Source organism: Tyto alba, unplaced genomic scaffold (genome assembly GCF_018691265.1).
Source record: "Tyto alba isolate M040663 unplaced genomic scaffold, T.alba_DEE_v4.0 Super-Scaffold_27, whole genome shotgun sequence".
NCBI lineage: Eukaryota > Metazoa > Chordata > Aves > Strigiformes > Tytonidae > Tyto > Tyto alba.
In genome coordinates, this window is record NW_024881301.1 from 19,214,166 (window position 1) to 19,237,903 (window position 23,738).

The window sequence follows — 23,738 nt, forward strand, 5'->3', positions numbered from 1 at the left end:
TAAAGGACTGCACTTCAGACTTCTCTTATCTGAGAAGGAAGCAACGAAATGCTGCTGCACGGCGCTGATCAGGCCAGTTACATTGGTAAGGAAATCTGAACAATCTTGTTCTTTCCGTTTTTCATCATGAGCTGCTTAGATTGTCTCTCTATTCCTAGTTACAGTTTGTTGCTTGAAGGGGATGGCAGCTTCCCTTTTTCCCATAGTGACCTTGTTGGGAGACCATGTATCAGCATGACTCCTTTTCCTGAGAAAGAAAATGAAGGGAAGCAGCAACTCCTGCTTCTTCTGGTAACTGATGCTCTTACCTTTCTGATGATAGCCCTGCCACACCACTGGCAAGTGTTTGCCAGCCTATGCAGCTCAAATGTATTTTAATAGGCATATGAAGGAGGCCAGGACAGGGATTTATGTTGTGTGGAGGGACATACATATAAATATAAATACAACATAGGAGAAAACATAGAAATGCTTGAAACAAAACTTGGTTTGACAATGGTGCAGTTATCACTTGGAGAAGAAAAGGGGTGCAGGTGAGTTTCTCTTTGTGGCACACTGAGGTATGACCATATCAGGAGCAGGCATGCCAACTCAGGGGTAGATGGCCCAGACAACACTGATGCACAGCCATTAAAATACAAATTCAGTTTCCCTAACAAGCCCATACTCCAGGCCATTTCAATGCATCTTCATAGCTTTTGTTGTGCTGCATAAATTAAAGGTAATTAAGATATGCTGTGATCACATGTTTTTATTTTGCTGTTTATAGGCAAGGTAAGGTTAAGATGGCTCCAAAATAATACATGGGAAAGAGCCAGGTGGATGCAAGGGTAACACAAGGTCAGTGAGCTGATAGGATTTCAGCATTTTCAGTGAATTTGGAGGAGAGAAGGGAACAGAACTAAACTCATGGTGGACAGAAATGAAAGGCAGAAGTGATAAAGATATAAAATTATCATCAAAGAGTAAAAAGAGATGATGCTATGGTAATGATGAGGAATATCAGTGGAGCTATGAGTCCCAGGACTTCACCTCAAATGTTGAGTCAGGAGTGAGGAGCTAAAAGTCTTGCAGATCAGATGCAGACTTTTGTGTTAAATAGAGTTTTGAATGGTGCAGTTTTTATCCTTTGTATCACTTAGCTCTTCAGCTGTGCTCCCTCAACTGGAATATATTTGTGGTAGCAGGGAGATTGCACATAAAGTAGAAGATGGGAAAACACAAAAGGCCAATTTTTTGTTTGCAGGACAGTGTTCTGTAAAGCACAGGTCTTACAGCTATCTTTTGGAGCTGGACATTGATAGTACATTTTTATTTGGTGGCTAAGGAATTTATCTGCCCTAAATGTGTCTGTAAATTTGTGAATGGGTGAGAGCAACAATCCTTCATACTCTTCCTTTAATTTGCATACCTTTCTCTGTTTCTTTTCTTTGTCTGCTTTTTTTTGTTGTTTGTTTGTTTGGTTGGTTTTTATTTTTTTTTGTTGTTGTTTTGTTGGGTTTGGTTTGCTTTTTTGTTGGTTTGTTTGTTTTTGTTTTTTGTTTTTTGGGTTTTTTTTGGTGCCAGCAATTACTTCTGAGCAGGAAACCTTTCTACTTTATTTCCTCCCATTGGTTACATCATTGATCAGTTCGAGAAAATATTTCCAGCATAAAACCAGAGAAAAATAGAAGGATAAGCTACTAATATTTCTCAGAGCCTTTTTTTTAAATTCAAGCTGGTTTTAGAATTGGAAAGATAGAAAAAGTTTACACTGGGGTGGTTTACAAAATGGACTTCCTGAGATTTTTAAATGATGCTTCGGAGAAGACTTCACAAACCAAAAAGGCCTGATTTTCTGGAGAAGATTAAAATGGTTGGGAGTGATTGTTCACACTATCATCTTAAAAGGAAAGTATATACATACAGCCATGGGGAGAAAAAAAAAAAAAAAAAAAAAAGCAAAACTATGAACAATTTGGCAATGCACTGTGATAATAAAATCTCATCTTTAAAAATATATAAGAAATAAGCATACTACTAAGAGGGCTATACATCACACACATTGCACCAGTCAAACCAAAATGGTCTAGATGGTCTAGTAACTGCCATTCTTAGTTTTAGCTTAAGGCAAACATGAGGTAAAACACATGAAGCTAACACTACCAGCCCAGATAATCCACAGTAATTTTCTAAGTTATTACACAGAATACATGCAGCTGTGTTGATTTAACAAGCCAAACCTTCTTTCCATAAAACAGAAAAGGTGTAATAGAACAAACTAAACTTCATTTATAGCATGTGGTCAAATACCAGTTTTTAGTTTTCTCTTTGTAGTTAATTGAACTTGCATGAACTTGAAATTGCTTGAAGTAGCTTGTCTGTTTGAACTAGTTTGCTTGAACTGCTTTCTGTTTTTAAAAAAGTGGATTCATAATAAAAAAAAAAAAGCTCATAAGAAAGGCAAACTGTTTACTTTCAGCAACAACCCCTTTTATTTTAATATTTTGAGTTTTATAGATCACATTATGATATCCTACTATTGTGTGATATCAAACAAAACTTTACTGCTTGAAATATAGCTGACTAGGCTATCATTTACATTGACTATATTCAGAATATAATTACTTAAATATTTCAATTATAATATTTTAATTTGTCTTTAATTTACTGTTGTTTATTTTTTAATAGAAAATTTTATAATTTGACCCTGTTTTCCCAGTATACACATATTTTGTCACTTACAATGATGTTTTTGTTTAAGAGTATACCTAGCTATTAGACAACATGTTTCTAAAGGAGTTTCCAAGATCAAGTAAGCATGACCATTCTCACTTTATTTCACCTATTCTGTTTACACAACTTTTTATGTTTCTCATTTTTCTCTGATGCAATTTTCTTTTTTTTTTTTTTTTTAAGAAAGGAAGGATGTGCATACAACATAATGATTAATATGAACTATTAATATGCATGTTTTCTCCAGTTAAGTTCTCTCAGTCAGCAATTCACTGGAAAAATCGTAAAATGGATTTAATTGTGTGCTTGTCTAGGAGGGACTAGATCAACTCTGTTTCAGTGGGATTTAGGCACTTAAATATATAGCAACTTTAAAATCCAAGGCTTCAGCATTTTTCTAGGTGACCAATATAATTCATTCAAAGCTAAATTCACATATTTAGATTTCTCCTTATATATTTATTTATACACTATCTTCATTAACAAATATTTATAAATATACATAAATGTGTGTGCATGTATATGCATTTCTTTCAGCAAGTCTTTCATTCTTCATTGACTTTATAATGAATGTATGGATGCATCCATTTTAAATATTGATGTGTCAAATAACGTAATATACTTAAGAAAAGATCGTGAGATAGTACTTGGAAAGGGTAAAGAAAAAAAACACTAATAAAGTATATGAACTTGGAAAGTGATATTGATCTGGAAATGACCTGTTAGTGCATGCTAAAAATCCATGTAAGTGAGTAATGACTCAATGACTCTCAATGACTGCAGAAGTCAGAGGACTGTTTTTTGCAGCTAATATGTGATAGCAAACAAATTAATCAAACTAAAATCAAATTATGTAAAATACATTGCAAATATAGTGTACAAAAAATGAGCCAAATACCTGAAACCCTTATTCTTCTCATGTCGTTCCTAAATCACATTTGTGGACATTGTTTTGTAGAAACCAGATTTCCTGTATTTTTAATTATGTAAATTACATACCATATATTTAAATAGATGATATAGATCACCTTATTTTTTTATGTCAGTCTTTCAGATTTTCTCTTTACCTGTCTATACTTTGGGAAGTTCCGTGGAATTCTTTCAATAAAACTGGCAAAATTTTTATACAGAAAAACCTAACAACCATGAATGACACATTAAGTTTAACAAGGAACTGGGGTTTGTTTTGAAACAGAATTTGGAAAATAACACTTTAAATAGATAATGAAACTATGATTTTATGCATAGTTATGGAGTTCTTAAATGAGGGGGTTTTCAACTTTACATGATTGTGGCTTTTCAATCTACAATAATTCCTTAACAACATAACCTCTCAGGTTTGATTTCAGTGTTGGTTACCAATGTTTATAGCTTGAATTATGAATATAACTTTATCTTGCATAAGGAAATGATTTATATCTGTATCTCTAAAATTGAAATCCAGCCATAACATTTGTGTAACTGATAAAAATCTGCTACTCTGCTACAATGAAGCAAAATGCCTAATAATTGTCATCAAAATAAATTAGTTAAGAGTACAGAATTGAACACAAAGGTTGTCACAAATCTTTTAACTGAAATTAGGTGATCAACTTCATGCGTTATGAATTCATTTAAATCTTTAAAAAATAATGTATTTTGCTTTTCAGTAAGTGAGGGATGAGGAAGAGCTGATTCTCTAATGTATCTGGGTTTCAAGTTCCTAGAGGCTATATTTTGAGTTTAATCTTCTGAATTACATAAAATTTGTAAATCTAGTAAAAGAAAACATTGCCATTAAACTCAAGGTAAGAAATTATTATACATTGCTTTATGTATCTTTATATAAAAAGTTACAAGTAGCAAGCATATGACACAGAAATGGAACAGTAACAGCAGTAATTGTGAATGCATGCTTTTTACAATGTATCTAATAAGGGAATTTTTGCCAAATCAAATATTCAGTAACATACATGCAGATTATTTGCTCAATGTCAAATTCAGTCATATTGCTAGATGCTTTTCCAACAAACATTTCTATTGAAGTGATTATGAATGGCTAAATACCTGATTTCAATAAATTGTTCCTGAAATTGGGAATTTAACTTGCAACAAAAAGAATAGAGAAAAGGAAAAAGAGAAATGACCAATAAGCATAATAACCAAAGTCTTATTGCCTTCTAGTAATTTTACTCAACACTGTTTGCTGAATTTTGTCATGTTATGAGAATAGCTGGTCAGAGAGTCCATAAAACCTCTAGCTGGTGTTTCCAAGGACGATAGTTTCACATTTCATTGTAGCATGTTCAAAATCACGTAGGAGCGCACTATTCTCAAGCAGTCTATATAATGAAAACAATGTACATACGACAAAAGTTCAATGTAAATCTTCTTCCACATATCACACAACATATAATTAAATAACAGACATAAAACATATCAACTAAAATAAAACTAAGATGATTTTTTTTTTTTTTTTTTAAAGGGACAGTCTCAGTTAGGAGCTAATTTCTTCTTCAAGTTTGCATCAGATTTCCAAATGTATTTAAAAACTAAGGAGCACTTGGTGGCTAGCAACCAAATTATAAAAGAAACATATTATTGTGCAATGGGAATATGTTGCTAAGGAAGTAAGATATGTCTGTACTTCTTAGGTTTGGATAAAGGCAAAGAAATTAAATTAGAAACACGTCCACTCTTTCAGACAGCTGAAATTATTCACTATAGATTTTTCCATTCAGAGTTTGCATGACTGCATGAATAGATGTCTGAAAGCAAAACAAAGTAAAAATAAGTTCTCTCTATGAGGAAAAAATACAGAAAAATATTTACTCACACTCTCTAGAAGCAATAAAAGCATTAAAGGATTCTTTCACAGTAAAATTGCTGTATACATATATACACATATAAACATGTATATACACATATCTATGTTTATATATATACACACATATACATACATAAATTGACAGACTAGCAACTATCTATAACTTCATTATAAACATCTGAGATTATGTTTATTGAGACTAAGTGTTGATGACAAATTATACAAAATGAAAAGTCTAGGAAAAGACTCAAAAGAAGAAGTTCAATTTACAAACATTAACATCAGTGCTACAGCATCTATAAATTTACCAGTACTACCACATACCCTTCCCCTGACACTTCAAAAGGTTGAGTGAATAGAATGAATTTAAAACATATAGTTCCACATCTTCCTGGCTTGGGTTAGATTGTCAAATTTCACATGCTGGGACTCTAAATTTTATTTTCATAAATCAAAAAATAAAGAACAGAGTCATGCAAATCATCTGTCTTTATAACATGTTTGGAATGAAGGTTATATTTAGCTAGGGGATAATTATAGTGCTGTCACAAATAAGGAATTACTAGATTTTGCTTAGTTTACTATACTAAAGTGATCATCTGTCTTTCAGTTTTCTCAGTATTCAAACCTGGCTCTCTCCATACAAGCTGACATATAACTTGAAAACTAACATGCATTTTAGCAATAAAACAAATAAAATGGAAAGCAACAGATGGTTCAATTGTTGTATAGGTATGTTTACTTACCTCAAGTTTGTCTCTTAGACCCTAGTTGTGTTGTACTCAGACTCATGTTTGCTTAGAGACCCAATGAGGCAGAACCTGGAATGTTATGGCTATTTCATTCAAAATAATAATGTTTGCATAGAAAAAAAGAAATATATGCATATAGATACTTAATAAACAATACACCTTGATAATCTGATCAATATTCATGAAGTAATTTACACTGGCATGTAGTTAGATTAAAATAATCAAATAACTTGGGGTTTTTTAAGAGACAGAAATGCCTTAATGTGCAAAGAAAATATGGAGGGCATGTAAACAGTCACAAGAAGTGCATAAATAATGCATGCAAGAGAAAACACAAATATATATAAAAAGTTTCTGTGTTCTTTTTCAAATAAATTGTTCATAAATGTTTCTGCTTTTCTTTTTCTTTTACTTGTAAACTTTTAATCATTCATATTTACAGTCATTCAAAGTGCAATATACAGTAGAAATAGCTCTTTTATTAAAAATATCATGCTTGACTTTTTTATTTATTAGAAAGATTCCTTTTAACTATTTTCTTATAGGTAAATATATGAGTATTCTCTATTCACTATGCTGTCTCATGTTCTAATCAAGTTTTATATATATATATATATATATGTTAATATAACAAGCCAAGATACTGTGATTAATAATGGAACAGATACAGTAAAATTCTGCAAATGTTGTCATTCATTATATAAAAGATATTATTTCATGAGAAAAGGGGTTTCCTTACCCCAGGACTGTGTTTCTCATTATTGTGCCATGCATCAAAATGGATACATGTATTTTTTATTTATTAATGTGTTGATTTAGAGATATTAGACCAACAATGGATGATACTCAAGGCCACCTCAGTTACAAGGAAACCACACATATGTGGCTCTTTCAAAAATTAGTCACACAAAAACGTCTTTGGTTTTTAAAAATTGTACCTGTTCTCTGTTGACCTGTGTGTGCATGCATGTGGGTATGTGTAAAATAGTAAAAGAAAAAGAAAGATATAAAGTAGAAAGGTAAAACTGAGATACAGTATCCTTCAGGAAACAGGAATAGGGATGAGAGAGAGAGATAGAGGAAGATAATATAATGGTATGTGCTATCAGGAAACAGAAATTTAAACAATAAATAAAGGAGAATGAAAATATGTCTTTACTGAATAAAGAGTGAATATGTTTGGGCAATCAAGTCCATACACAATAGTCTTCATCAAAAATCTATTGATACTGACCGCTGAACAGCTTTATCATGTCTGGACAGCCTGTGACTTGTGGTTGGTACCTCTTCAATTTCGTCTATCTCACACACATCTGCAGCATCTTGTGAGTAGCTATGCTTCATGACAAGGATATTTCTCCTGTTCATGGGCTGAATGAGTGGTTTTACAGGCTGGGGTTGTATTTCTGTCAAGACAGAAGCATCTCTTGTGCTGAGGTTACTACGGCTGCCCTTAATGCTAGACACTTGTGATCCACAGTGATGGTCATGAATGCATTTTGAAGATGATCTCCGCAGTTTATGATAATTTTCAAAGTCATCTGCAACATCAGCAAGGTCAGCTGTAGGCCCTGTCCCTCTGAGGGTGCATAACTCATAATGAGGAGGCTCAAACACCTCCTGGAACACTGTTTGATCAAAGTCTGTTTTCCTTTGGACAAATTTTTTACGAGGCTGCTTGATCTGTACTATAACAGAGATAATAATGAGGATGATCACAATGCAAGAAGTCACCCCAATTATAGTCCCACTCGTGTTGGTAAGTTGGTCCAATATGTTAGCTTTTCTTTTTTCTGTGTGACAGGAGAGAAAAAAAAAAAAAAAAAAGCACAGCATTAATTTCAGTTCAAGAATAAAAACAACTGTGATGGGTTCACAGATTACTGAAAAACTGAGCCTAGCCTATGTCTGGGTTCACTTAATCAATCTCATTGACAAAAAGAAAACAAAAGAAGAAATCATGTTCATAAAAGCCAAATAAACAACACACAAGTCCTCTGTGTGCCTATTCACTTGGAAAGTGATTTATTCAGGGTATATTACAAACTTAATTAGATGAAAGAATTACTTAAGTTTTTTATAAAAAGCAACCACCATAACAAGCAGATGGCTTTAGTGTCACCTCAACTCCATTTGCCTGCTAAAGCCCTCAAGACTGTTACAGGTTTCTCTTCTTTATTTTCTGTCTCTTCCAGTAAATATATGCAACTAGGACATTAGGACCAATGAAAGAGCAAGACTTTACAGGATTTAAAAATATATTTTTCTTTGCATTGAGAACTTTGATGAAGTCCTAATATTTGTGAGCTGACTGGGACAGCTGACAATATTCAATGGTAATACTACATCAGGAGAAAATAAAGTTATTCAAACTGAGGTTTTGGAAAAAAAAAAATGTGCAAGTTATTTCTTTTGTTCCTGACCTATTAATTACCACAACTTTTCTAAACACCTATAAAAATCCAAAAGCTGATCCTACTTATTACTCTTTAGTCAGGGGCCTCTAGGAATTTAGCCAGCAAATTCAGCATTGTGAATGAAGAAAAACATAAAACATGCAGTAAAATAATTAGAAGAAAACCAGTTTCACCCTACTGTTGTGTACATTTCTCTGTGATTTGCTTTCAGATGGCTACAGTCACATGAGACAGTGACTGAGCCTTGTAGAAATCCAAGCTGGAGGCATTCGCATCAGTCTCTCACAGGCATAGCAAGACTCGAAAACTGTGATTGAGTTTCAACACCCAGTTTAGTGCAATTTTTCCTGGCAACCTAAGACATATCAGACTTAATACAAAGCCTTTGAAGTGAAAGTTATTGACATCAAAACAATAACATCCATCTCTTCATAATCTCCTAGATACCAAAAATGAACTTCACAGTACTCCCCATTGCCTAGTCTTGTAGATTCACCTGGGGTTTCTCTAACTGACTGACACAGATTCTGGGGAAGTAGCAAGGTTAGAAAAAGCAACACAGCAGCAAACAACCTTTTTGCTGGCATCAGCAAACCTCCTTTTTCCAGTCAGAAAACCAAAAGAGGATAAATGCACAAGACCAAATTAAAAGCTACTTGGCAAATGAAAGATGAAAATAATTCTGGAAATTAAAGAGTGGGGAAGTTTTCCTGTTTTCGTCTCTGCTGAAGAAGTAGAGAACAGATAATTATTTCCCAATCATATGTTTAGTTCCTTTGAAGAATATTATGCAATGCTACGGTTTTGCTGTGTTCTTTTAAAATGTCTTTTCATTTGTGTTTTACCCTATTGCATTGCTTGTCAGGATTTTACAGGCTTCAGCAGACTTACGGACTGTCTGTTAATCCATCTCATTCTGAATTTTTCCTTGATTGGTTCCTAAATTTGGCATATCCCATGTTTCCAGGAACAAATCTGCAGTAGTGAAGGGGTGCAGGAGGGAAGCAAACTGTCTCCCTAGCCTGCAATATAAGTTAGTTAAACTCTTTTCCCTGTAGACAATCCAGATGTTGATTTTTTTTTTTTTTTTTTTTTTTTCAGAAACAGAGAGCAATATTTAGAAAGCATTATCAACACCTGGCTAGGAACATCAGTCCCTACTTATGAAATACACATTATGCCTAATTTCCTGTGCCTAATTCTTGCTCTTCAATTTCACCTGAATATAGGTAGATTTTGTTGCTTTCTTACAACGTTAATTCCACTTCCCCTTGTCTTTTTAGCCCACCTGGGCTCTCATGGGCATGGCATGAAGCTAAAAGACACCTGCTACCCATATGTTACTCCACTACAAAGGTAACTATGACAAAGGAACCAAAATATGACTTTTAATTACATTTTATATTGTAAGGGAAACAGAAACAAAGTAATCAGAAAGCCTGCCAGGAGGACATAACTGGGCAGAAAGACATAACCAACACATATCAACACGAAGCAAAAAGCAAACACAAACTAAAATCCATCGGTGTTTTTACCTCTCTTCATTTTCTCTATTGCTTAATATATGCTCTCCCTGAATTACTCTTCTTCAGCTTTGACCCATCTGGCACATACTTAACAAGAATCTAAGGAGAATATGCTGTAACCCATGCAGACTAAATGACTCAACATTTCCATTTCTACACATTACCTTTGCAGTGGTTTTCATCCCAAGGATACACACAATTCTGGAGTCCATTGCAGACCAATGTATTATTAATACACATATTACTGTGGCAAAAGAATGCGTTGGCTTCACAAGGGGCTAAAAACAAGAGAGAAAAAGCTGATATTAAGTAGTAAATCATTCACCTCTCCACAATAAACACATCTAGGAGTGTTCACGTAACCTGCAATAGGGAAAAGCTATACAACATAGGTTCCTTGAGCATATTTAATATTCGACATGCAAGATTGAGAGCACTCCAGTCACAGACTGTTTATTATTCTGTGGCAAGAAATTTTCAGTTCTAAGATGGGTGGACTTCCCATAGTCTGACTCTTATGGCTGTAGTGGGTAGGCTCCCCATACATTGGTGGGTGGTCACCGATATGTTATCAAGAGTTTTAGCCACAGATCCAAAGCACAGCACCCTATGGGCTCCTATGAAAAAAAGTTAACTGTATCCCAGTCAGATCTGGTATATGAGAAATAATTAGTTTTAAAGTTTGTTGCTGAAACTCCAGTTTTATAAGAAAACCTGTGCGACTCAAAGAAGGCATGTACTTTAGTGCCCATATCAACAGTCTCTGAACATTTATACATAGAAAAAATAAATTAATTTTTAAAACCCTTTGTTCATAAGAAAGGCTACAGTAAAAGGTACCCCTTTGATCACAAGTGTGAACACTAAAAAAAGCAAAAATCTTCAGTGACCCTGAAGCCCATGGGCTGGGAGAATCGTGCAGATTAAAGCTGCAGGATAAAGGCTTTACTGAGGGCCATATACTCTGAAGAAGCAGCTTGGAAGATGTCAGAAGGAATTGTACATGCTGCTAAACTGTGCTACTTAGTCAGGTGTTGGGAGATCCTTAGGAGTTGGGGTTGTAAAGATACTACTCCAAAATTATATAACATAGTAAAGATAAATTACTCCTCATATTTCTTTTGCTAAAACCAAATGGGATGATCTTCCTCCATTTAGAAAAAGAGCTATAAACTTTATCAGTAAAATGGTTTATGTATTTTTTTAGCTCAAACAACCCAAAAGCATTATCATAATTATTTTTAAGGGAAAATTAAAAAATAACCTAAGACCCTTAACTAATCAGAAAGGAGCTATGATGCTCATATTATTGAAACTTGTAATTTGATGTTTAATGTCAATTTTATCCTCTGTAAATTAAAAAGCTGTTCCTATGACAGCATATATGCATATCACAGAGACTGGCTCAGAGCAGATGACTGCTTCAGTGGTTTGCTAAGGACAGTACAAAGAATTTATACTCTCTAACTTAATGGCTCCATATATCATGCCAGGAAATCCATTTTTCAGTAAGTGCTTAAGTTCAGATATCTATAACTGACTATAATGACTTCTTCAGAGCAGTTATGGTCTGTTAAACAAATAGTAAACACCATCAAAACTTGTACACATCCCCAAAGATGTAACCATCCACTTGAGTGTAACAGTATATGTATACTGTATCTCTTAGCCAATGCAGAAGACTTATTAGCCAGACTGGTTCTGCGCACTGTTCAGTATTTGGGAAAATCTGGCATACCATCTCCTAAACTGCAGTGACCCTGGTCAGATGTTAAGTTTGTTGCAGGAAGGCTTTTACTTTAAACTGGTGAGAAAGAGAAGAACAGCACACATGCATATTAGCAAGGGAGGGTGTTTTAGGACAGTGTTTATCTATCTGGTGCTGCCATTCATGATGTGACACTTCATATAGGTAACCCACCAGAGGCACAGTCATCCTTTCACACACTAGCTGCAATCCCTGTTTCTGGGCAAGATGAGGATCTTTTCAGACTGGTACAACACACAGAAAGAGTCTCACTGCCTGCTCTAAGCAAAAAAGTGAAACAGAGAGGGAGAGAATTTATGAAAGGGAAACCTAAGAAGACCTAAGTAGCCACTCATTCAAAATACATGGTAATAAGAAGTGCCCAAGAAAACTCAAATGACAAATGGAGAAAGCACAAAATGTGACAGGAGAACAAGTTAAAAAAAAAAAAAAAAAGTGTAGGATTAGGAAAGTTTATGCTAATGAAGCCATAAAGAAGGAAAAAAACCCACCAAAACACTAAAAAAAAATGTAGAGTGGCATGAAAGGCCTTAGAAGTGAAGTGGCAAGGACAGTGCTGTCTCTGATCAAGCAAAACCTCCTAGATGTGTATGACTAGCTCTTGCCATTTTAAAATCAGTCTGATTTAACACTGAATGCAATAATAAAGAAAGGATTGATAGTGGAAAAAAACACTCAAAAGAATAGGAAACAATTTAAGGGAAGGAAGGACAGCTGTGTGAGGCAGAAATAAAGAAATTCAGAAGCATAGTGGCGGTAAGTAGAAAAGGAGAACTAGAAGAAGATAGTAAAGGAAGTGAAAGGAAGAGGAAAAAAGAGAGAATTGCACAGCAGAAATAGATGACACTTCAGGCACTCTGCACAAAAAGGAAAGACAAGAGATTTTATATCAAATGAAAAATATTAGGAAATGTTTCAGAATTAAGAGAGAAAAAATAAGAGCAGTACAAAACTTATTTTTTGCAGATTTAGGAAAAAGGGATAATTATGCAAAGGGACGGCAGGGAGATGAGTGGAAATGAAAGGCCAGAGAAAAGAAGAAAAAAGAAAGAAAATTTCAGTTTCTCTAAATTGTGCTGTTGAACTATGGAGGAAATAGTTGATATGTGAATAAATGTCAAAACGAGATTAATAGCAAGGCAGAGCAATTTCAGAATAAGTACAGCAAATTTAACATGAGAGAAACCCAAATGTAAGATTCCTAGCCCTAATGACAAACACCCCCTCTTGTTCATGTTTATAAAATTAGTATAGTCCAGTCCTCTCCATGGTCCTTTGAACCTGGAGTGATTGAGTTGGACAAGAAAACAATATATTTTCCCCACTCTAATGAAGGCTCTTTGTTGGAATGAACGAAAGCATCAAGGGAAGCTGAAACCTTGTCAGTCCAATTATACATTGGAGGAATTAGGCCTTTTGTCCTTGAATAGGCACATCAACGGTGTCTTGGGATGCTGCATCGAGGCCATTCTAGTAATAGCAAAAAATAAATGAACTGGTAGTAAACAGGATTCTTTTACAGCAAGATGATCTGGTCCTGATGCTTTCCTGAAGCTCTTATAGAACTCAGGATGGGAGTGGAATCAAGCAGACAAGGGATGTGGCAGCTACATTTGATATCTATACCCTTCCTATATATATCATCATCTATGGCAATGCCTCGGTATATAAGTGTTTAAACCTGAGGAAAGGTTGTGAGTGTTTTCACAAAAGGAAGCTACTGCTATGACTGGCTTCAACTAGATGAAACATCACAAACCTCTCCGCCCAGCAGAAACCCTACTCTATCAGTGTATGGTCTTCCCCATGAGTATATAAATGCCCTTTATATGAGAGAGCAGTGGCAATGCACAGAGTTGTGCCTTGGGTTGGATGAGGATCCAAGTGAGAGTTTGTTGATCACGGTTAGTGGGCAGCCCAGGGTTAGCCCACAGCTACCAATACTGTGGTTGGTGTCTGTCTGCTACGGACTACCTGATCAGGGACAAGAAGTAGATGCAACCTTCTTCAGACAGCTGGAAGAAGCCTCATGTTCACAGACCCTGTTTTTTATAGGGGATTTTAACCAACCAATATCTGTGAAGGGCAACACAGCAGAGTACAGCAAACCAGGAGGTTTCCAGAGTGCATTGGTGATAACTCCCTGATACAGGTAATCAAGGAACTGATGAGGGGAGCTCTACTAGGCCTCAGAGTTTTATAAACAAGGAAGAACCAGTTGCGGATGTGAATGTCAGATGCAGCCCTGGCTGCAGTGATCATGAGATGATACAGTTCAGGATGCTGAAGGAAGGGAATAAGGCAAAAAGCAGGATCACAAGTCTGGGCCTCAGGAGAACAAAATCTTACTGTTGAAGGGTCTGCTTGGAAAAACGTTATGGGAGGTGGTTCTGGAAAGATGAGGGCTCCAGGAGAGTTGGTTGATTCTGTAAGAATGCCTCATTTGAGCCCAATAGTATCTATCTGGACAAGAGAAACTCAAGTGAAGGTGGCAGCTGGCCTGCATGGATGAACATTGACTTCCTGACTAAATTTGGACATAAAAACAACACAATACAGGAGGTGGTAGCAGGGTCAGATGACCCCAGCAGAAACATAGGGGCACTGACCAAAGATACAGTGATACAGTTAGGAAAGCTGAAGCCTACCTGGAGTTCAATCCAGTGAGAACAAAAAGGACTTCTACAGATATGTCAGCTTCCAAAGTAAGATGTGGGAAAATGTGAGTGTGATGCTGAATGGGGCAGGGGACTTTGTTACAAAGGACATGGAAAAAGCTGAGGTATTGAATTTCTTCATCTTCTCCATCATTTTTTATGGTGGGATTTGCCTTTTGGAGTTTCAAGTACATGAGATGAGGGAGAAAGCCTGGAGCAAGAAAGACCTATCCTCAGTGGGAGAAGACCAAGTTAGGGAATATTTAAACAAACTGGACAGACATGAGCCCATGAGCCCTGATGTGATGCCTTCAGTAGTTGGATAATGCCATTGTGAGGCCACTCTTGATTATCTTTGAAAAGTCATGGTGATTGAGGGAGATTTCTGAGGACTGGAATAAAGCAAATGTCCCCCCATCTTTGAGAAAGGTGAGAAGGATTATCCTGAGAGCTACGCTACATATAAATCAGCCTCATGTCAATCTTTGGGAAGGCAACAGAGAAAATAATCCTGAAAATAATTTCCAAACACATGAAGGAAAAGAAGAGTGTTGTCTGCATGGAGTTATGAAAGGGATATCATGCTTGACCAACATGACAGCCTTCCACAATTGAATAACTGGCTTCGTGAGTGAGGGGAGAGCAGTGGATGTGTTTCTCTACTTAAGAAAAGCTTTCACCTTGTTTCCCATAGCATCCTCATAGACAAATTGATGAATATGGACTAAATAGCCAGTGAGTTGAACTGAAATTGGCCAAACTGCCAAACTCAAAAAGTTATGATCAGTAGCATGAAGTGCAGCTGGAAGCCAGTCACTAGTGATGTAACCCAAGGTCAATACTGAGGCCAATACTCTTTAATCTCTTCATTAATATCTTGGATAATGGGACAGAGTGTGTCCTCAGCAAGTCAGCAGGCAGTGCAAAACTGGGAGGACTGGTTGTTAGACCAAGTGGTTAGGTGGCTGTACAGATGGGCCCCAATAGCCTGGAGGCACAAGAACTTCAAACAGATCAACAAAAAGAAATGCAAAGTCCTGTCTGTGAAGGAATAACTTCATGCACCAGTACATGTTGGGGACTGAACATCTGGAAAACAAGTTTGTGGAAAAGATGCTAGTGTACAGTAAGCTGATCATGAGCCAGCAAGAAGCCCTTTTGGCAAAGGCAGCCACCAGTTTCCTGGGCTGCACTAGAAAGAACATTGTCAACAGGCTGCGAGATCTCATCCTTTCCCTCTACTCAGCACTGGCGAGGCCACATCTGCAGTGCTGTGTCCAGTTCTGGGCTCCTCAGAACAAGAGAGACATGGATATACTGGAGTGGGGCACACAGCAAAGGGCCACAGAGACCATTAAAGGCTTGGATTGTCTGGCATACAAGGAGGGGCTGAGAGAGCTGGGACTGTTCAGCCTGGAGAAGAGAAGTCTTGGGGGTGGGGGAGGGATGTTTCATCAATGTGTACAAATATCTGATGGGAGGGAGTAAAGGAGACAGAGCCAGGCTCTTCTCATTGGTTCCCAGTGACATAACAAGAAGCAATGAGCACTAGATGAAACACAGGAAGTTCCCCTTAAATGTAAGGACAAACTTTTACTTTGAGGCTGGTCAAATGCTGTGCAGGAGGTTGTTTCCCAGAGAGGCTGTGGAGTCTCCATCACTGAAGATATTCAAAACCCATCTGGACACACACCTGAGCAACCTGCTGTAGCTGACTCTGCTTTGAGCAGTATTGGACTAGGTCATATCCTGGAATCCCTTCCAAACTCAACCCTTCTGTCACTCTGAAAAGATGGCTTCGTAATTATATTAAAAGTAACAGCTGGGAACACAGTTATATTATTTCTCCCGTGTCCCAAAGCTGCTCTGAGTCAAGCTCTGCCAAGGTTCTGGCCTAGAAATAAGTGAGCTAGCATATTCAGCACAATGAACAATTCATAATGATTTTAACGCAAGTGGGCAAATTAGAACTATATATATAATTCAACCTGATGTATTTTAATAACTTTAAGTCTTTGATAAATTGTTGGATGTTTGCAGCATGAAAACACTATAATTTAAATTAAATCACTAATTAAAGAAAAAAAAATATTATTAAAGGTTCTTTTTCCAGTTTTGATTTAAATTAGTAATTATTTTTATGTAAACCCATATTTTATATAAAATAATATATACAAAACAAGAAACTTTAAACACTAATTCTACGTTATTTTTAATGACAATATTTTGTGTTTTAAAATTTGTGTGGCATATGTAGAGATATCTTGTATCTTAATATAAAACCAGATTTTGTAGTTATTGAATTAATTATAATGTAATACCTTCTGCTTTGCAACAAATATTTATACTGAACACAAGATGGTGCACTTATCCTAGAAGATATATAAGCAAGTGAGTTAACAAGAATAGATATGATATCACAGAACCTATACTTTAAAAAATCCTAGAATAATAACAACCCTATTTCTGTCATCTGGCATGTAAATATATTTTGTTTCTAATGCAAGTTAGAAGCTTGTTATAATGATCATATTTCCAGAAGGTTACCATCACACTTTTCAAAAAAGCCTGAGTTTAGTGTTTGAAGGTTACTGCTTTCAAAGTTCAAAAAAATTGAACCAATGGAGTTGTCTGTATTTTCCTATTTTTGGAAGGTTTTGGGAATGAACATGGAGCAAATAATCTATATTTTTTTCATTTATTAATTCAAAATAATAATAAATTCTTTTAATCCTGAATAGTCCTAAGGCAGAGAAACATAAAGAACAATAATAGTTCTTCCATATGCCATGTTTACAAAGTAACAAGCAATAAAAGCAGTCATATTTTATATTAAAAAAATATTGCTTTCATTGAGACAATAAAATAAATATTCACAAGTAATACATGCACATTTATACTATGAAATAACAATATTTATAAAGCGCTCTAGCAATTAAATATTGTGTGCTTTTAATAATTATTATACTATTGTGATGTTGTGACATTAATAATAAATTACATTATCTGTATGTCTGTTGAGCATCGGTTTGTTGGACATTGCAGGATACTTTGGGTATAAAATGCAAACACAGCCAGGTCAAAATATTTTTACAAGATGAAGTCAAAAGTGTTAGGGAGCTGGTGTGAAGCCTGGCTGTTCCATGCCAGTGCATTTACACCGCTTCTCAGCATCGCACAGAGTTAGCTCAACCCCTTTGCTCCTGGGGGGTGAACCAGCACTGAGCAAGCTAGCTTGGGTGTCTCTGTCGTACTTCTTTGAATCACGTGGATTTACTGTTTGAGCTTGTTTCAAGACAGGGATTTCAGTCTGGCACTCCCTAATCTTACATGAATGCCCTACCCTACTTGATAGTTTTAGGCTTTTCTCTCTTCCTCGCTTCCCTTCTTGTCATAATGTATTTTAGAGGTCTTGCTTTCTCCTGAGAGTGAATGGGAAAATTCTGAAATCTTAACAATGGTTAGATGTGAGAAATATTTTACACTGAACTCCTTAGACATTTCACACCTACTCCCCACATACTCGAGATAGCTCATTGCATCATGCTCTGCACATAAATTCTTTAAGGATAGATCATTTGGATTTTCCCACTGCTCCTTACTGAAAAATAAAGCTTTCTTGCCTTCACAAGAGAAGAAAAATTAAATTCTTCAGATGTTCTTTGAACCATCTTTGAAACAGAGGAAGAAGTTTTCTCTCAACCTGTCCGAGTAACAGTTCGGTCATGCTGACAGACTGCTTCACTTACTTTATTTAAATTATAAAATTATTAAAATAGGTTTAGTACTGTACATTGCAAGTATATTACCTAAAGTAAAATTACTTATCTTTTCATCTGTCACTAATGAAAAAAGAAAACTTATGAAAACACAGCTATTAGAAACCTGAAAATGAAATGTACTTAATACTGAATTCTCTTGCTCAGCCACCTTCAGACAGTTCTGTTCAAGATAAATGTAACTTCTACAGATAGGCAATACCAGATACACATCAACAATCTAGTCTTTAAAAAACACTTCCGTGTGGTTTCATGGGTTTTTTATGATACAAGAACTCACCACAGAATGGCAGCTCAGGAGCACGTGCTCAGAGCTCGTCTGTGTTCAGTTTACACACTCTAGACACAACTAACAGATATTTTGTTCATGGTCAGAGAGACATCGGGGTGCTCAGCCAGTGAGGGTTTTTCACTAGAGATAGCTGCAAATATCACAGCAGGGAAGAAAATCACAGATGAGTGCTCACTAGTAAGGAGGCAATCCTAGTGTTTTCTTTTTTTATATATTAGTGTGGAAGCAGGGAGCAAAAGCAGCAAAGCTGCAATCTATTTACACTCCTAAATCCTTGCAGACGGCAACCATCTTTTCACATGTTGCACTTATCGCTTTGTTGTTCCCTCTCTCAGTAGTTCCCTTTGCATTACCACAATAAACACAGTCATTAACACTGCATACCTGCAGTGTCTTTTCCCCATTAGAGGATTGCCCATGCTGGGGTGATCATCTTCAGGGATCAAGGAACTTGAGTGCAGTTACTTGATAAAGCTGTGCACTGTTCTAAACATGGCCCTAGACTTCCATCTAAATATGGGGTTTGTTAAAAATAAGATAAGAATGATAGAACTCGTGTTCTTTAGGAAAGCCAGGTATGACAGGGCTTTAACAACAGACTTAGATGTCAAAGGGGTAACAAAATAAGAGAAGGAATGATAGTTGTCTGGTCTGGAGTTTGTGATGCGGGGTTATGGACAGAGAAGGAAGCTGTGCTAGCAAAGAGCAGCCAGGGGTGACAGAACGAACATCTTGCCTGCTGTGCATACAGAGGGATTTTCTCTTGTCCCATATGCCCTGGTTCTACGAATCTGCTTTTAGGTTAAAGTGTAGGTGTGTCTGCTCAGGAGCAGCTCTCTGAATAAGCTGTAGGTGTAACACGTCTGTCATTAATCAGGCTGGAGATCACTCTCACAGTCATGGAAAATTAAATGAACAGTTAGTCAGCGGGTGAAAAAACAGACTCATTTTTCAAATCTTCTTACCAGATGAACAGATACCTTTTGATTATACTAGCTTTCTTGTTTTCCTTTTTCTGATTCTTAAACTGATTTATTGGATATTTAAAAGCTATTGTAGCAGTGACTACCATACACAAAAATATGATTAGATATATATGCTCAGAAGATATATTAAAGATTAGAAAGGTAAGGACATAAGCAGACAAACCCCATAATTCTAGTTGGAATAGATACTAATCTAGATCGTGGAAGATCAGATATTCATTCTAAATTATCAGCTATTAAGAATTAATCGGTTATTAAGTGTTACTTAGAGATCTACTACTGTTTTGATTATGTGAGAATCATTACTGATTTTCTGGTTTGGAAATTTAACAACTTCTTGCATTGTATGTCTTTCCTTCCAACATATTTATAGCATTGCTCCTTTGCAGGGAATCACTGCTAGAGGTTTGGAAACTTGTAAGAGCACTTTTTACATGATAAGAAAAAATATTTCATATTTAATTGGAGTACACTGATTAAACCATATGAAAATAATCATGTAAGAAATCTCTTTAAGCTTTTTCTGTTCTACACAAATGTCAAGTCCCCAGGAAATGGCTCTATAATAAGAATTAACACTGAACTGACTTACAGAGAAAACATTGATCGGGCTAAGCAACCTCTTCCCACAGAAAAAGCACTTCCAGTTCACAGAGCCTTGTGTAAGGGAAGACTCACAATCTCAACAACTTAACTCCACACTAAGCAGAGGAACTTGGGGAGCTACAGGTCATGACACCTCCTGATCATTCCCACAGCAACAGTAAATACGGGAATTTTACTTTGTCAGTCTTTCCCACACAGATAACCACAACATAAATGTCAACTATTTTGTTTCTTTCTCAGCTCTAGGTGAAGAAAACAGCTTTTTTCCTCTTTCTTTGTAGTCAGTAGAGACACAGGTGTCTGTTCCCTGATGCACATCTCCCTGAATGAGGTCTGACATTCCTTCTCTTCCATGCAGATGATCTAATTATTCCCACACGCTGCTGAAAGACATTGCAGTTTACATGCTCTGAGCTGTGTCTTGCAGTGTGCATGCCGGACATCTGCTCTAGCTGACTCCTGACAGACAGCACCAGTCTGCGGCATAGGGCGGCACTTACGGACAGACAACTGACATGGCACTTTTCTGCATCACCTTTAAATCTTTAAAGTCAATTTCCAGCATTAAAAATACAGATGCGGTTTCTTCTACTATTTATGAGCAGACCATGTATACATATTTCAAAGTACAATTTATCCCTTAATCAATTTTCAGCTTTTATCACTCCATGACTGCTCAGAATAAATTTACAGAAAACACATCATATTAGTATTTTCAATTTCCCAGTCAGAATACTATGCAGTATAAACTATCATCTGTTTACAAGAACGGAGTAGCTCATAAGATGTAGCATGTCAGGTAAACATATTAGAAATACTATAAGAGAAAAAAACACATTTTTTCCTTCTTTTCCTTTAAAATATGAAAGCCTTGCAAGCACACACTTATTCAAACCTTCATTTCAAGTTAGTCATCATAGTGCTTCACTCTCCAGTTCTTTATATGCTCTGAACCTCCAGTGTCTATGCAGTTGTTTCTAAGGTAACAGATCAGGATGCCTTGTGAAAAAAATGAATCAGATCTTGAATATTCAAGACATCACCAGTTGCAGAAATGAGAATAGGGCAGTATCTTCTCAACTGAGGGTTCTCAATATCTTTTAGATCCTGTCCTGATTTACAGACAAGGAAAATAGAATCCACCCTAAGGCTGCAGTATGGAGAGTACAGTGGTGTATGCAGTTTCAGGCATGTAGACTGTCAGAAATTTTTAATCAGAGCCATAATTAAGGAATTACGGAGGCTGTTCTCAACAGAGTCTCATTGCCTCATTGCAGGGTACACACACACAGAATACAGATGAAGAATGTGTTTAGTACAATTGTGCCTTCATTCCAACCACTGACAGTTGCACAGAAATCTTCCCGTCAGACTTGTGATGCACAAACCAAAAAATACATTAAAAATTAACATGAATCAGCATATGAAAATACATGTATATAATCCTTCTTCAAGGGACCAGATATGCATTATTTCCATCAGAGAAAATACATCAATACCTTTCACACGTGATTACCTGAATCCATCTTTTTCAGTGAATGGCATTATTGGCTTTTGTTGACTTTTTTTTGTGGTTTGTTTGGGTTTTTTTAAACTTGCTAGAACTACCTTCTGTTTCTTTCAAGGGCTGTTTTGCTTATTATCTGAGTCCAGAAATCATATAAACATATAAATGCAGGCAAGGTGCATAGAGAGAATATTAACCAAAATATCATGTAAGGCTTCTAGAAAACTTCTTTTATTACAAAAAATTAACTAAATTCTTTGCTTAACAATATCTGACATACATGTTTATTGATATAGGCATTCTGGAATATGCATAACCACACCCATCATCTGTCATAAAATAATCATAAGGTATTTTTCAAATGCCCATCATGAAATCTAAAAAATCAAATTCATAGAAAATGGTCAGGCTTGATAAAAACCTTCAGAGCTGTATTATATCTCACAGTGCTTAAGGAAAAACTGAGACATAGTGACCTGGTAACTTGGGATCAGATAAAAGCCACTGTCATATGACTGGACAGTTTGTGACTACTCAAACCTGTCTTCCAGTCACTGAATCCTGTGCTCTATCTACTGCATTACAAATTATTGCATACTATAAATGCTCAGAATAAAAACTGTTCTGACTATTTATATATTTTGTTTGGGAAGATTCTTCATTAACTACTTTGCATGGAGAAAACATTAACAGTTTTGGGGACTTGTATCATTTAACAAACTGAAAGGCGGACACGTTAATTAGGGTCTTACGTTCTTGGAAAGATGTGAAGAGCATCTGGAATCGGCTGCTTCGACTGCCTTCATCTGCCCACATGCGGATTACACCGAGACCCGTCCGCAGCATTACATCATTAGCAACAGTGCTGCAAAATTTCGCTTTCAAATCCTCCACAGAGCTGCTTCCATCATAGACAGCTACAAAATTCCTTTTGCATTCGTTGGAATTCTGCATCTCATAGTCCAAGAATCGCAAATAGATCTATGAAACAAACAACAAAGGCAACATGTACAGACATTTGAGAATGACTAAACAAACATTAAACACCTTTGCTCTACCTTGTGGGAGAAAGACTGCAGAACACCACGATCAAAATAATTTTTCTGGGGCTGGTGATCCATAGGCCACTTCTCTGGAAGGGCATTCATGCAGAAAATGATAACTGTTTGTACTTCCTGGTATGTTGTCTTGATTCAAAGTAGAATCTAGAAGATCATCTAGATAATTTTGTTCTTTGCAGTAAGGTCCTAATTTCCAAATATATACCCGCCTTTTAAATGTACAACAGTCCTTCAAGCTGAAGGACAGACAAGCTAGAAATTTATTCTTTCAGTGGCTGGCACAATATTGCTCTATTACTTGCCTGACATGGAAAATAATAAGGCAAATAATTACTGCTCCCTCCCCAGAGTCAATATGTGTCATCTTTGTGATATGTCTCAGATACACTGATGCAGGAAGTGAGAATCTGGGAGCCAGGCAGAGCTGAATCATTAATCTTTTTATGTTTCCTCAAGCAATTTGGCCTCCACCTCAGCTTTTCTAAACAAAACCTTATGGTATATATCTTCATAATTTAAAAGGGTTGAAATCAAGTGTATTTCATGGAAACTGCTAGAAACCTAGAAAGTTTTTTAGGAAATATCTCTTGCATACAAGCTAAGTTCTCTCACAAAAGTAACAGATGTATTGTCCTTTGCAAAGAACTCTGTAAATCTACCCAAAAAGAAACAGGAGTGAGGAGAAAATGGTATTATTTACTATTCAATCCTATGGACTTCAATAGGGAAAAGCACTCATTTTAACAGCAATTGATAATACAAGAAACTCAAATATTCCAGTAACAGAGAAGGCAAGTAATATTTTCAAGACACATGATATATAATCAAACTGCCAAGCATACCCAGGAGACTTCAAGAGAATGATA

At 36.1% G+C, this 23,738-nt stretch overlaps 1 protein-coding gene across 7 annotated transcripts in view; it reads right to left on the reverse strand.

The window, feature by feature from the left end:
• Positions 1-4,510: 4,510 nt before the first annotated feature.
• NETO1 (neuropilin and tolloid like 1) overlaps positions 4,511-23,738 on the reverse strand; it is a 68,191-nt gene continuing 48,963 nt past the window's right edge. The window contains exons 7-11 of one of the 7 annotated variants that reach the window (XR_006165804.1): positions 22,564-22,792; positions 10,381-10,494; positions 7,508-8,066; positions 6,268-6,356; positions 4,511-5,036 (exon numbers count right to left, since the gene is read on the reverse strand). Coding sequence is in view for 5 of the 7 variants with exons in the window: in XM_042798204.1 (XP_042654138.1) it covers positions 6,282-6,342; positions 7,508-8,066; positions 10,381-10,494; positions 22,564-22,792 (963 nt within the window). In the remaining 2 variants the exon portion in view is untranslated. Of the gene's footprint in view, positions 5,496-6,267; positions 6,357-7,507; positions 8,067-10,380; positions 10,495-22,563; positions 22,793-23,738 lie in introns of all 7 variants that reach the window. The other 6 variants (XR_006165805.1, XM_042798206.1, XM_042798207.1 and 3 more) reach the window with 6 other exon arrangements.